The following is a 16607-nucleotide window of genomic DNA, read 5'->3' as shown; positions in this document are numbered from 1 at the left end:
ACATCATATAAAGTTGACTTCAGAGCATAGAAAATTACGAGGGATATATAGCAACATTATGTTATGACTGTACCAAGAAGACATAGCAATAATTAGTGTTTATGCAAAAAAAAAAAACAAGGCTATAAAATATGTAAAGTAAAAATTATTAGAACTGAAAAGAGAAATAATGGTTACATAAAATTTTGATGGAATAAAGAGATAGAAAATCAGCAAGGGTATATATGAACTCAACACATCATCAACTAAAAAGATGTAACTAACATTTATATAATATTCCACCTAATAACAGCAGAATACACATTCTAGGTCATATAACAAACCTTGACAAATTTAAAAGAAGAGAAATCATAGTGCCTTAAAAGAAGAGAAATCATAGTGTCTTCTCCAGTCACAGTGGAATCAAGCTAGAAATCAATAATGGAAAGATAACAGGAAGATCTCCAAACACTTAGAATCTTAAAAAAAAAAAAAAAAAAAATGCTCTAAATAATCTGTGTCAAAGAGGAAGTCTCAAGGGAAATAAAAAATATATGTAATAATGAAAATAAAACACAACATGTCAAAATTTGTGGAATACAGATAAAGCAGCAATGATAGGAAAATTTATAGCATTAAATGTATACATTAGAAAAGAAGGAAAGTCAAATAAATAATCTAAGTTCCCAATTCAAAAAAAAAGAAGAGAAAAAAGAGCAAAATAAACTTAAAGCAATGAGAAGGAAGAAAATAGAAGAGAAGTAAATGAAATTAGAAACAAGTCAGTGAAATAAAGAATTGGTTCCTTGACAAGATTAACAAAATTGACAATGTTCCATCAGACTGACAAAGAAAAAAAGAGAGAAGAAATAAATTACCAAAATCAGGAGTAAAATAGCAGATACTACCGATCCCACAGACATCAAAGTGATAATAACAAACAACTCTACATCACATAAATCTCACAACTTAGATAAAATAAACCAATTATTTTTAAAAACTATTACAAATTATATTATAATATTAATAAATAATTTGAATATTAAGAAAATTAAATTTGTAGTTTAAAAAACTCATCCACAAAAAAATCACCAAGCATGGATGTTTTCACTAAAGAATTCAACCAGAAACTTAAAGAAGAATTATCACTAATTCTACCCAACCTCTTCCAAAAATAGAAAAGGAAAGAATACTTGCTTATTCATTTTATGAAATTATTATAACAAAGTGAGACAAAGTACAAAAAAGAAAGCTATATTATCTCTCATCAACATCAACATAAAAATCCTTAGTAAAATATTACAACACAGAATTCAGCAATATATAAAAAGAATTATTATACATGATGACCAATTGAAGTTTATTCTAGGATGAAAGAGTTCTTCAATATTAAAAAATCAATCAAAGTAATCCATTACGTTTAGGCCAATGAAAATAAATCACATGATCGTATCAATCAATTCAGAAAAATCACTTGACAAATCAACCATTTATGAAAAAAAACTCTCAGAAAAATAGAAACAAGCAGGGTGTTATGGAGAGAATGATTGTGTCCCTATAAACTCATGTGTTGAAATTCTAACCCCCAATGTAATGGTGATTATGAGGTAGGAACTTTGGGAGATAATTAAGTAATGAGAGTGGAGCCCTCATGAATGAGATTAGTGTCCTGAAAAAGTTACCCCCAGAGAGCTCTTTTTGCTCTGTGTCTGCCATGTAATGATACAGGAAGTTAGCAATCTGCAACATGGTAGAGGGTTGTTGTGATTTTTATTGTTATAACTTCTTTCTAATTTGGTCTTGAGTTCTCTCAGTCAAGTAGCTATAGGCCAAGATAGCTACTCTCTAGAAGGGCCCTGACCAAGAGGAATGATAAATTCAGGTGTATTGGTCAGGTGAGACACCATGAGGAAGTGAAACCAAAATGCACAAAACAGCAAAAATGTGTTACTCACAGGTCTCAGAGAAATTACTGGTTATTATTCTCCTTACAAGAAGCTGATGAGAAGCACAGAGGAGGCAAATAATTCAATCACCAGGAAGGGAGTGAGAAAGAGAGAAGACATGTGGAACTATGCCTCATAGGCATTACCCCTCAGGCTTTCCCACAGGTTTATGGATTGACAAGCTTAAAGAAAACATGCCTGAGTAAGGGAACTTACATGATTCTAGTGTTGACCATTAGGTTTTATCATGGTCAGCAGCTGTAGGGTATATTGAGTTTTAGGCCTATGAGATGAGGAACAAGTGGGCTCTATGGCACACAATCACATAGCAAAGTTTTATGTTTTAACTAGGCTAAAGGTGATGGGGTACAACACAGTTTCAAACAACTTATGTCAGACCTAAAAGTGAATGCCAAGAGAGCAACTATATTAAACAAATTTACAACAAGTGTCCCACACCAGAACCCAACCATTCTGGCACTCTGATCTCGAACTTCTAGCCTCTAGAACCATGAAAAATAAATTTCTGTTATTTATAAACCTCCAAGCCTAGGGTACTTTGTTGCAGCAGCCCAAACTGACTAAGACAAAGATGTCCCTCAGCATGAAAAAGATCATCTACAAAAAACTACTGGTAACATTATACTTAATGGTGAAAGACTGAATTGTTTCTTACAATCAAGAACAAAGGCAAGAATGTCTGCTGTCACCACTCTTATTCAATATAGTGACAGAAGTTCTAGCAGAGAAATAAAGTCAAAAAAAGGAAATAAAAGGCATGTAGATCAGACAGAAAAAAATAATACTGTCCCTAAATGCAGCTGACATGATTGTGTATGTTGAAAATCCCAAGGAATACAAAAATTCTCTTAGAACTGATGTGTGTATTCAGCAAGGTCACCGCGTACAAGAAAAACATACAAGAATCTATTGTATTTCTAAATACTACCAATAAACAGGCAGACACTAAATTAAAAACACAATACTGTCTGGGTGCAGTGGCTCATGCCTATAACTCCAGCACTTTGAAAGGCCAAAGCAAGAGGATCAGTTGACCTCAGGAGTTCGAGAACAGCCTGGGCAACATAGTGAGACCTCGTGTCTAGAAAAATTTAAAAATTAGCTGAGTGTGGTGGTAAACACCTGTAGTCCCAGGTACTTGGGAAGCTGAGGTTGGAGAATTGCATGAGTCTGGGAGGTTGAGGCTGCAGTGAGCCATGATTGTGCTGCTGCATTCCAGCCTGAGTGACATACCAAGACCCTATCTCAAATAAAACAAACAGAATACTATGTGCAATTGCTTAAAAAAAAAATGCTTAGGTGTAAATCTATCAAAACATGCACAGGGCTTGAATGCTGAAAACTACAAAATGCTGATTTTAAAAAGGTTAAGAAAGATCTTGGCCGGGTGCAGTGGCTCACGCCTGTAATTCCAGCATTTTGGGAGGCAGAGGCAGGCAGATCACCGGAGATCAGGAGTTCAAGACCAGCCTGGCCAACATGGTGAAACCCCGTCACTATTAAGAATACAAAAATTAGCCAGGTGTGGTGGTGTGCACCTATAATCCCAGCTATTCGGGAGCTGAGGAAGGAGAATGGTTGAACCTGGGAGGAGGCAGAGATTGAAGTGAGCCAAAATCACGCCACTGTACTCCAACCTGGGTGGCAGAGCAAGACTCTATCTCAAAATAAGTACATAAATAAAAATGAAAATTAAAAAAGCTCAAAGATCTAAATAAATGGAGACACACTCCATGTTCACAGATTGAAAGACTTAACACAGTAAAGGTATCAATTCTTTTTGTACTTAATGCTTTGATATCCTGGGGCCTTGCTAACCCTGGAGGAACTGCCCCCACTAGCATTAACCAATTCCTAAAGATAGTGAAGGATTCACCTGACAGCATACCTTTCATATGCAAACCAATCAACCAGAGACCATAACCCAACTGCCTCCTTAACAGAGCTTTCTCACTCAGTCACTATTCCCTTGCCCTAATTCTCCCAGGGCCAGCTACAAGACAACTAGGAATATGCGCTAAACCCCAGAGCCCACTGAAATTACTCAAACTAGCCAATCCTAAACTTGCCTACTTTGCCTCACCATTCCTTTCCCTAGTAACCACAATAAAGGCTCTTGCCCATGTTTTCCCCATCACTCTCTGCCTTCTGACCAACTCTGGTACTTATATATGTAGTTCATGGCATGAAATGTCTCCTTCTCTTGAGATCTGTGAGTATAACAATAAGCTATCTTTGCAATGGCAATCGTCTCCTGATTTTGCCATACCTCAATAAGAAAAAAACCTACACTTTAAAACAATGTTGTCTGCTTTCAATATAAAGATATAAATAGAATAAAATTAAAGAAATGGAGAAAGATATACTACCTACACACTAATCAAAGAAGTTGGAGTAGCCACATTTAATTACAGATGAAGCAGACTTCAGAACAAAGCAAATTATCAGAGATAAAGAGGGGCATTACATATGAAACATGGGTGAATTCTCCAAGAACACATAATAATCTTAAATGTCTATGGTGCAAAAAACAAGACTACAAAATATGTAAAGCCCTCTGATAGAGCTGAAAGGACAAGTCCATTATTATAGTTGGAGACTTACTCCTCTATATCAGTAATTAACAGATCAACAGACAGAAAATCAGTAAAGATATGGGTTAGTTGTTGTTGTTGCTGCTGCTGTTGTTTTGAGACAGAGTTTCACTCTTGGTTGCCCCAGCTGGAGTACAATGGCGTGATCTGGGCTCATTGCTATCTCCACCTTCTGTGTTCAAGCAATTCTCCTGCCTCACCCTCCCAAGTAGTTGGGACTAAGGGTGCCTACCACCAAACCCAGCTAATTTTTGTATTTTTAGTAGAGATGGGGTTTTGCCATGTTGACCAGGCCAGTCTTGAACTCCTGACCTCAGGTGATCTGCCCATCTCAGCCTCCCAAAGTGCTGGGATTACAGGGGGAGCCACTGCACCTGGCCAAATACACTAGAATATCACCAGCAATCAATATAAATAATATTTATAAAATAGTCAATCCATTATCAACAAATAAACATTTTTCTCACGCTCACATGGCGCATTTACCAAGATAGACTATATTTTGGGTCATAAAACATGTTTTGAAAAATTTAAAAGAATAGAAATCACATATAGTCTCAGAACACAAAGGAATTAAATTGGAATTAAATAACAGAAAGATAGTTGGACAATCTCCAAATATTTGGAGATTAAACAAAATATTTATAAATAACAAATAGGTCAAAGAAGGATTCTCAAATGAAATTTTAAAATATTTTGAACTAAATGAAAAGGAAAATACAACTTATCAAAATTTGTGTGGTACAGCAAAAACAGTTCTTAGAGAAAAATTTTAACATTGAATACATGTATTGGAAAAGAAGACAGATCTAAAATCAGTAATATAAGCTTCCACCTTAGGACACTAGAGAAAGAAAATAAACATAAACCTAAAGCAAGCAGAAAAAAAAAGAAAAGTTTGAAACCAATGACATCAAAAACAAAAAATCATTAGAGAAAATTAATAAAACCCAAAATTAGTTCTTTGAAAATATCAGTAAAATCCATATTTTTTAGCCAGGCTAACCAAGAAAAACAGAAAGAATATTTAAAATTGCCAGTATGAGAAATGGAAGGTGTCATCACTACTGATTCCATGGACCTAAGAGAATAATAAAGAAATAATGTTAAAGACTCTGCCCACACATTTTTCTTTTTTTTGAGATGGAGTTTCATTCTTGTTGCCCAGCCTCCCTGCAACCTCTGCCTCCCAGGTTCAAGAGATTCTCCTGTCTCAGCCCCCTGAGTAGCTGAGATTACAGGCATGAACCACAACGCCCGGCTAATTTTGTATTTTTAGTACAGATGGGGTTTCTCCATGTTGGTCAGGCTGGTCTCAAACTCCTGACCTCAGGTGACCCACCCACTTCAGCTTCCCAAACTGCTGGGATTACAGGTATGAGCCACCGCACCCGACCTTCTGCCCACAAAATGTGTAACTTAGCTTGAAATGCAACAATTCCTTAAAAGGCACAAACTACCAAAACTCACTCAAGGAAAAATGGATAATCTGAATAGGCCTATATCTATTAAAGAAGCTGAGTCAATAATTAATAACCTTCCAAAATAGAAGGCATCACGCTTTCACTGGTGAATTCTCCCAAACACTTAAGGTAAAAATATCATTTTTATACAATCTATTCCAGAAAATTGGTGAAGAGAAAATACTTTCCAATTCGTTTTATTAGGCTAGTATTACCCTAACTCCAAAACCAGATGAAGACATTACAAGAAAGGAAAATTACAGAACAATGTCTCACATGAAAATAATGCAAAAATTGGCTGGGCGCAGTGGCTCACGCCTGTAATTCCAGTACTTTGGGAAGACGAGGCGGGTGGATCATGAGGGCAGGAGATTGAGACCATCCTGGCTAACATGGTGAAACCCCGTCTCTACTAAAAAAAATACAAAAAATTTAGCTGGGCGTGGTGGCGGGTGCCTGTACTCCCCGCTACTCGGGAGGTTGAGGCAGGAGAATGGCGTGAACCCAGGAGGCAGGGCTTGCAGTGAGCAGAGATGCGGCCCCAGCACTCCAGCCTGGGCGACAGAGAAAGACTCTGTCTCAAAAAAAAAAAAAAAAAAAAAAAAGAAAGAAAGGAAATAATGCAAAAATCCTCAACAAAATATTAGCAAATAGAATCCACCAATGTATAAAAAGAATTATACAACATAATCAAACGGAATTTTTTCAAGATATGCAAAGCTGGTTCAACATTCAGGATCCAATTAATGTAATCCATCACATCAACAAGCCTTTCATATAATCTATTGATATATAAAAAAGAAAAATATATCAATAGATACAGAAAAAATCCATTGCACATTCATGATAAAAACTCCCAGCAAATTAGGAAGAGAAGGGAACTTCGTGAACTTGATAAGGAACAGCTATATAAAACCTACAATTAACATCATACATCATGGTGAGAAACTGAAAACTTTCCCCCTAAGAAGATTAGGATATCCCTTCTCACACAGGAAAAAATGGTGATAAGTTTTTAGATATAGCATCAAAAACGCAATGTAAAAAAGAAAAAAAAATCGATAAATTAGACTTTATTTAAATAAAAAGTTTCTCATCTATGAAAAACCCTGCTAATAAAAATGAAGAGACAAGTCATAGACTAGGAGAAAGTACGTACATGTATCTGATAAAGAACTAAACTGTACACAGGACCCTTAAAACTCAATAAGAAAACAAACAGCCAAATTTTTAAAAGGGCAAAACACCCACATAGATATCTCACCAAAAAAGATATAAAGATGCTCAATATCACATTAGGGGGTTGTAAATTAAAACAATAATGAGCTACCACTACATACATATTTGAGTGGCTACAATCCAAAAAAACTAACAATACCAAATGCTGGCAAGAATGAGAAACAAGAATGCTCACTCATTGCTAATGTAATGCAAAATAGTACAACCACTTCGGAAGACAGTTGGTAGCTTTGTAAAAGGCTAGGGATAGTCTTACTGTATGATCCAGCAGTTGTGCTCCCAGATATTTACTCAAATGAGTTGAAAACTTATGTCCACACAAAAACCTGCACATGAATGTTTGTAACAGTTTTATTCGAAATTACAAAAAATTTGAAGCAGCCAAGATGTCCTTCAATAAGTGAATATATAAGCAAACTGTGGTACACCCATCCAATGGAATATTATTCAGTGACAAAAATAAATGAGCTGTCAAGCCATGAAAAAACATAGAGGAGGCTTAAGTGCATATTGTTTAGTAAAAGGAGCCAGTCTGAGAAGTCTACACATATTGTATGACTCCAACTATATGACAATTTGGAAAAGACGAAACTATAAAGACAATAAAAATAAAAATATCAGTGACTATCAAGGGTACAAGAGAAAGGAGAAATGATGAATAGGTGGTCCACAGGGGATATTTAGGACAGTGAAACTATTAATTTTTTGCTGTATAAAACTGTAATGGTAGAAACATGCCATTATGCATTTGTTAAAATACAAAGAACTATACAACACAAAGCATGGAACTTAATGTAAGCTATGCATTTTAATTAATAATAATGTATCAACATTGTTTCACCAAGTGTAACAAATAAACCACATTAATGCAAAATATTAATAATAGGGGCCACTGTGCACAGAAAGTAGAGAGATGAAGGGATTTTATGGATCTCTTGGTACTATGTGCTTAATTTTTCTGTAAATCTTTTTTTTTTTTTTTTTTTTTTTGAGACGGAGTCTCGCTTTGTCGCCCAGGCTGGAGTGCAGTGGCTGGACCTCAGCTCACTGCAAGCTCCGCCTCCCGGGTTCACGCCATTCTCCTGCCTCAGCCTCCGGAGCAGCTGGGACTACAGGCGCGCACCACCGCGCCCGGCGGTTTTTTTTTTTTTGTATTTTTTAGTAGAGACGGGGTTTCATCGAGTTAGCCAGGATGATCTCGATCTCCTGACCTTGTGATCCGCCCGTCTCAGCCTCCCAAAGTGCTGGGATTACAGGCTTGAGCCACCGCGCCCGGCTGTAAATCTAAAACTGTACTAGAAAATTCTATTAACCAATTTTCTAAACTACAGCACTATTTCAGAAGAAAAATCATTTTTCTCTATCAATTGAGATATGGTCTTACATTCAAAGGTAAATATTATTGGACTTTTTCCCCCCTTGAGTATGATAAATAGAAGGTTAAATGCAACTTGTATAATACATTCAAAGTTTAAATGAAATAAAAATATTTCTTAAATCAAATATGGACCATATTTAATTTTTTTTCCTTTCTGTTTCTACTATAAAAATCTCAGTGTCAAAAGGACCTCAGAGGTAACTAGTCCTAGCTTTCCTCTGGATTTCTTTCACATTTTCAATAAATCTGATTATTCAGCTTTGTTCTCTATTTTTTTTCTATTTTTTAACTTTCTTATCCTAATTCTAGTTTCCCCTACTCCCTTGACTGGCTATAATACTAAAATAAAGTATATCTTTATTTTCTATTGTAGTTATTGAATATGATTTTATTATCCCTTTTGGTTTTTAAAAGCACACCCATACACACATGAAATACTCTGAAAGATTCACAAATTGAGATTTATTTTTTGTGGGGGATTTTGCATTTGTACATTTTTGTAGGTCAATGGCCTTAATGGTGTGGAAGAAATAGATCTAATATAAAGTCTCAATGTAATTTCCAGTCTAAGATTGGATTTTTCTGAGCAGTTTTTGATAGCTTCTACAAGTAAACCTATTGTATAGACATTCGTGCTTAACAAAAACAATGTTTCTTTAGTGATAACTAATACTAAATAATTTATTCTTCCCCTTCATTGTTCTCTTAGAAAATTAACTGTTCTTCATTATAAACAACTTTCAATAAAACGTAACTCTAGTCTACATGACCATAAACATACTTAAAGAACTATGGAATGAATATAGGCCACTTATTGAAAGTTAAGATTCAAAGAGACTAGTAAATGAGATTTTTAAAAAGGAACAAGTTGAAAGGTCTTTGGGATCTATAGTCTCCTAAGGCAATGTAGTCAATTATAAATAAGATAATTGTTTGCTGGAAATTATTTATTCTCTTTAAACTTGTTATTTCAAAATACTTATACTTACTGATTTACTGAACTTGAAAATACTTCATTTGTTTTTGGGTCAAAATTAGTGAAAGCAGAAACATTTCCATTTAATTTAAAAAATGTGCCAAAGCTTCAAAAAATGTACCAGGTTTTAGTTACTCTAAAATGAGGACCATCACCTAAATGCAGTAATACAATTTTGTAAGAAAAAGATACAACATTTCAGAATAGGAAAAGTAAAAGTAGATAACTATAAACTATTCAGAAGTGGAATTGAGCAAACTTCTTACAACTAGACTTAGTAAAGGTTCTTCCTCATTGCGAAATTTATTTGGAAAGTTACAACTTTGTATTGATTTTAATTATAACATTTCATCTTAAAAATTAAAATACTAGAAGCTAAAGTTATAATGTAGGGTTTCTCAACCATGGCAGTATATGTACTGACATTCTGGGTTGAAAATTCTTTGTTGCAGGGACTGTCCTGTGTACTGAAAGATTTTTTGCAGTATCCCCTGTAGATGCCTTCATAGTCATGAAAAACAAGAATGTCTCCAGACGTCCAAATGTCCCCAGGGGAAGTAAAAGAGCGCCAAATTAAGAGCCACTGTTGTTAATGTATAAATCCATTTTAGGTTGTCATAGAGCTAGTATACCTTTTTCTCATAAATAATCTAATTGAAAGAAAGGGAGATAGAAAGTAATGGAACTCACACGTATGAAACAAGAGTATAAGAGCAAAAGGAAAGGTGCACTAGAGAAAGAGACAAACTGAAAATTCTTGACAGATATCCAAGAAAAATGTAAATTTTTCAGTTAAGTCTAAGACCACGTGATAGAGTAATAGTGTTATTTCTGAGTAAAAGTTGTACTTTTCTTTTTTCTTTTTTTTTTTTTTTTTTGAGACGGAGTCTTGCTCTGTCGCCCGGGCTGGAGTGCAGTGGCCGGATCTCAGCTCACTGCAAGCTCCGCCTCCCGGGTTTACGCCATTCTCCTGCCTCAGCCTCCGGAGTAGCTGGGACTACAGGCGCCCGCCACCTCGCCCGGCTAGTTTTTTGTATTTTTAGTAGAGACGGGGTTTCACCGTATTAGCCAGGATGGTCTCGATCTCCTGACTGCAAGGATGGTCTCGATCTCCTGACCTCGTGATCCGCCCGTCTCCGCCTCCCAAAGTGCTGGGATTACAGGCTTGGGCCACCGCATCCGGCAAGTTGTACTTTTCATGGTCCATCAGAAAGAAAACATTGTAACTGCCAAAAAAGACTGTATTAAAAATGCCATGTTAAAGTCATTCAAAAAAACTAAAATAAATGAAATCTTACTTTTTTCTGTAGTGCTCCCTGGCAATCTTTGGTCCTGATCTTTAGGAAGTACATTTGTTTTACTACTTGACTCAACCACAGATGGTTTTACTGATAAAGGTTCCATAGCATTGTAAGAATCATACAAATCCCAGGCAGTGGACATTATGCCTAGATAAAGAGACAGAAAGGTAAAAATTATTTTAAACCAAATTCCAACATTTTAGCTTTATAGATAACTAGTCACAGAAAAATCTAAGATAAGAATATCTACTGTTGCCTGATGCAGTTGCCTGTGCCAGCTACTTGGTCCACCTGAGGCAGGAGGATCACTTGAGGTCAGGAGTTAGAGGCAGTAGTGTGCTATGATGACACCTGAGAATAGCCGCTGCACGCTAGCCTAGACAACATAGTAAGATCCTCTCTTTAAAGAAATTAAAAATTAAATAAGAATATACTGTTTATTTTTGAAAATACTATTGTTTTACAATATAACAGGAAGTGGATAGAAATGACAAAGAAATACATCACGAGGATACCTCAAGACAGCCTTAGTCATCACACTATTAGTATTTACAAACACTTTAGTGCTTTAAGGGTAACTCCAAATTATCTTCACAATATCTTCTGACCATCACACCTCCCTCCCCTCTACCCCACACTTGTACAGCATAATCTCATTGGTCTGTCATTGTAGGGCTGCCTTGGTGATATGCATCTGGGCAAATATGTTATAACAAGACTTTTATGTTCCTTTACTTATGTTTAATACATATATTGTCAACTGTTTTATTCGAAATTATAAAAAATTTGAAGCAGTCAAGATGTCCTTCAATAAGTGAATATATAATAAGCAAACTGTGGTACACCCATCCAATGGAATATTACTCAGTGACAAAAAAAAAAATGAGCTGTCAAGCCATGAAAAAACATAGAGGAGGCTTAAGTGCATATTGTTTAGTAAAAGGAGCCAGTCTGAGAAGGCTACACATATTGTATTTTATGTTAAAAATAAGATCTCAAAATTCATGCCCTAATGTTATGTAAAAGATGGGTAATAATGAATGATTGCGACTTCCCAATTTTATAATTATATACTATTAAAGAAAGCTTATTTTAACTGGTATCAGAAAAAAAGCATTCCAAACTGTGCCTTTTTTAAAAGCATTTCTCAGTGTAATACATGTTTAAATAGTTGTTAAAAGGCAAAGAAATGCAGGTGTCAACAGATGGAGATTGCTAGCAAGAGGTAACGCAGAGGTGATATGGGCAGTTCAGTTATAGCATCTGCTATAAAAGAAAAAAACATTTAAAAGAGCAAGCTAGGCCAGGCACGGTGGCTCACGCCTGTAATCCCAGCACTTTGGGAGGCCAAGGCGGGCAGATCACAAGGTCAAGAGATCAAGACCATCCTGGCCAACATGGTGAAACCCTGTTTCTACTAAAAATAGCTGTGCATGGTGGCGGGCACCTGTAGTCCCAGCTACTCCGGAGGCTGAGGCAGGAGAATCGCTTGAACCCAGGAGGCAGTGGTTGCAGTGAGCTGAGATCGTGCCACTGCACTCCAGCCTGGGCAACAAAGCGAGACTCTGTCTCAAAAAAGAGAAAGGAAATGATCAACCCAAAAGTTAGGGGAGTGGATACTTCTGTTAAAGGTGGAAAGAAGAAAGAGGGTTGTGATAGGACAGTGTACAGGGGGCTTCTAATCAACAGGGGATGTTCTATTTCTTAAACTGGCTGGTGAGTACATGGTGTTGATTTTTTCTTTACACTACACATGTATGTGTTATACGCTCTTCTGTTTGCAGTATATATTTCATAATAAAGTTTTTAAATAATAAAAGTTTACACTAAAGAATTTAGATGCAGATTAATTAAATATTAAGATTTTATGGATGCTGGGCGTGGTGGCTCACACTTGCAATCCCAAGCCTGGCCAAAATAGTGAAACCCCATCTTTACTTTGGGAGACCAAGGCGGGCAGATCACTTGAGGTCAGGAGTTTGAGACCAGCCTGGCCAACATGGTGAAACCCTATCTCTAATAAAAATACAAAAATTAGCCCGGCGTCATGGCATGTGCCTGTAATCCCAGCTACTTAGGAGGCTGAGGCACGAGAATCGCTTGAATCTGGGAGGCAGAGGTTGCAGTCAGCCAAGATTGTGTCATTGCCCTTCAGCCTGGGTGTCAGAGCAAGACTCCATCTCGAAACAACAACAACAAAAAGATTTTACAGATCAATAAAAGTGTACCTTTTCCTTGCCTGATTTTGGATGAAACTGGAAGAGATGCAAAAATCAGAGAAATGGAGATCAAAATATTACCTTTATCACGATAAGTCTAATTGAAAAGTGTAGCCTTAAGTCTGCAACTAAATGGACTTCCTAATTCTTCCTTCCAGAACATAGGGGAGAATTACTAACCAATAATTGTCACAGCTAGAAAAACACAGACTTCCTCCATAGGGGTAAGAACAGCCCAGATTGCATGCTTTCTGCAAGTGAACAGACTTAACAAAAAGTGACTCAGCAAAAAATGACTGAGCTTCATTCCTTCTCCTAAATTCTCTTATCAAATTAGTCACTTCTCTTTTCCTGAGAATGAGGAACTAATGTATAGACAGAGGCCAAAAGTGTCAATGTAGCAGAAGTTCTTTCTGTAAAGGTTCACAAAAAGGGAGGAGTAAGTTTTCCCTGACAGTATACATATAGGCACTAATGATAAAGATGGCATTTCACATAATTGAGCTTCAACTTAACTATGAAGGCCTATTGAAAAGGAAAACAGGAACTGGATTAAGAATGGTAAAGGCAGCAGGATGTAGTGGCTCATGCCTCATCCTAGCACTTTGGGAGGCTGAGGCCAGTGGATCACTTGAGGTAGGAGTTTGAGACCAGCCTGGCCAAAATAGTAAAACCCCGTCTCTACTACAAATACAAAAATTAGCTGGGTGTGATGGCAGGCGCTTGTAATCCCAGCTACTTGGGAGGGTGAGGCAGGAGAGTCACTTGAACCCAGGAGGCAATGGTTGCAGTGAACTGAGATTGCGCCACGGCACTTCAGCCTGGGTGACAGAACGAGATTCTGTCTCAAAAAAAAAAAAGAGAAGGGTAAATAAGAATGGTAAATGCAAGCTAGATACAGAAAAGAATTCAGACCGATAATATATCTAAGTATTCTGTCCTCAGGTTAAAGAGATTGTATAATGTCAGCAAGCATCTAAGTTATGATAGTGATCAATATGTCAATCTCAAGTTTTAATGTAAATTGGTTGCCTTCTATGTTTGGTGAACAGCTGAAATCCTAGGCTATCAAGTCATTATCCTTCTGGGAACTACTATCACCTCACTCCTATGTCAGATCTCCTGTTCAACGTATTTTACTGTCTTCTATTTTTGTTTCACAGTTGGTTTTGGTTGAGCACATCCTTGACTTCTTAAAAAAATATACAGGAGAGGTAAATTATTTTGATACTTTGCATATATGAAAATATCTTTATTCTACCATCATACTTGATGTTTGGTTGGATGTAGTATCTAGACTGGAAATTATTTACCTTCTAAATTTTGAAGGCAGTTGTATTAGCCCATTTTCATATGGCTATGAAGACATACCCAAGACTGGGTAATTTATAAAGAATTTTAATTGGCTCACAGTTTCACATGGCAAGGGAGGCTTCAGGAAACTTACAGTCATGGTGGAAGGCATGTCTCACATGGCGGCAGGTGAGAAAATTGAATGACGAGCAAAGGGGGCAGCCCCTTATAAAACCATCAGATCTCATGAGAACTCACTCACCATCAAGAACAACATGAAGGTAACCACCCCCATGATTCAATTATCTCCACCTCTTCCCTCTCACAACATGTAGGAATTATGGGGATTAAAATTCAAGATGAGATTTGGGTGGGAACACAGCCAAGCATATCAGCAGTGTTCCATTACATTCTTGTTTCCATCCAGTCTGATGTCTTGTTCTCTACACTGACCTATTTATTTTTCTTTCTGGTAGTTTGTGGACATTTTCTGTCCCCCACATTTTAACATTGGTAATATGCTGGCACTTGTTGTTCCCCTTCAATCTTCCAACTTTTGACTTGCAAGTCTGAGAGGTTTTACTGAATTATCTCCTCCCCTCCATTTTCTATTTTAGGAACCATTATTTACTATTGAGCTTTCTGGATTGGTCCTCTAATTTTATTGTTTCTCTTGGATTTTCCATCTCTTTGTTTTTCTTCTCTACTTCTTTTAATTTTTTGTTGTTGTTGTTATCCTCCAAACATTTTATTAAGCTATCAAGATCCTTTTATTCGTTGAATATTTTGTTTTAAAGAACATTGTGTTCTTGTTCCATGAATGCAACAGATTCTGACAGCGTTTGCTCAGTCTTGGGGGCATTTCTGTGGAGGGACACACTGTCAGAATTACCTACTCTGTCATTTTTGCTGCATCATCCTAGAACTATTTTTTTTTAGTTAATGCTCCTGAGGTAGCTAAGTAGACACTGATGTCACCTACAAATAATATCTATTTGTTTTTGAATCCTTATAAATATTAATTCTGTTGCTGTCTTACTGCAATAGTTGGAACTGCCAAAACAAAGTTGAAGAGTTACTGTGATAAGTGACACTATTTTCTGGTTCTTTTATTTAATGGATCACAGCAATTATTATCTCTAGCGGTTTTGCTGCAAGCAAAAATTTTGCTTTTTATTTTACATATTTTATCAAGAAGAACTATACCATTCCTGTACAGATAATTTCATCAGGAATGAATGCTGAACTGTATCAACTGTTCTTTTTGGTATCTACCATTCTTGTTTCACATTAAACCTATAAATATGATTTTGTAATGATGAATCATAGGTTTCCTGATATTTAATAATCTTTATACTTCTAGAATAAGTTGTTACTATAGGGATTCCTAATGCCTTGAGGGTTCAAATTTAGTACTAGTATATTTTTTACTACTATATTTTTAGTACTACTATAATTTTTCCACGTATCTATGAGATTAGTCTGTATTTTCTTTGTCATGTTTTGTTAACCTTGTTTTAAAAACTAGTAAATATCCTAATAATTTATATAACTTGGAGCAATTTAATAACATGGTGTGATGGTTAACTTTATATGTCAACCTGGATGCCTAGCTAGCTGGTTAAATGTTGTATCTGGGTGTATCTCTGAGGGTGTATTCACAAGAAATTAGCATTTGAATTCGTGGACTGAGTAAAGCAGATGGTTCTCCCCAATGTGGTGGGCATCATCCAATACTTTGAGAGCTGAATAGAACTAAAAGGTGGAGGAAGGTTGAATTCACTCTCTGCCTGATTACTTCAGTAGGGGCATCAATCCACTGCCCTCAGTGCTCCTGGTTCTCAGGTGTTCAGAGGCAGACTGGAATTGATACCATTGGCTCTTCAACTCTCAAGGCTTCAAACTACCATATCAGCTTTCCTGTGTCCCCAGTTTGCACATGGCAGATCATGGTACTTCTCAACCTCCATAATTACGTAAGCCAATGCCCTGTGATAAATATCTTTATAAATAAATTCTAGATATAAATTATAAATCGGCCAGGCACAGTGGCTCATGCCTGTAATCCCAGCACTTTGGGTGGCCGAGGCAGGCAGATCATGAGGTCAGGAGATCGAGACCATCCTGACCAACATGGTGAAACCCCGTATCTACTAAAAATACAAAAATTAGCTGGGTGTGATGGTGCACCTATAGTC

General features: G+C 36.5%; 1 protein-coding gene across 1 annotated transcript in view; it reads right to left on the bottom strand.

The window, feature by feature from the left end:
* The window catches only part of WDR78 (WD repeat domain 78), a 112293-nt gene that overhangs the window by 39496 nt on the left and 56190 nt on the right, over positions 1-16607 (bottom strand). Inside the window, 1 exon segment of the mRNA XM_023209865.2 lies at positions 10895-11044. Coding sequence (XP_023065633.1) covers positions 10895-11044 — 150 coding nt within the window.

This window comes from Piliocolobus tephrosceles, chromosome 1 (assembly GCF_002776525.5).
Source record: "Piliocolobus tephrosceles isolate RC106 chromosome 1, ASM277652v3, whole genome shotgun sequence".
In the NCBI taxonomy this organism is placed as follows: Eukaryota; Metazoa; Chordata; class Mammalia; order Primates; family Cercopithecidae; genus Piliocolobus; species Piliocolobus tephrosceles.
The sequence above is the reverse complement of the archived record's forward strand: the minus strand, read 5'-3'. Positions and strand labels throughout refer to the sequence as shown.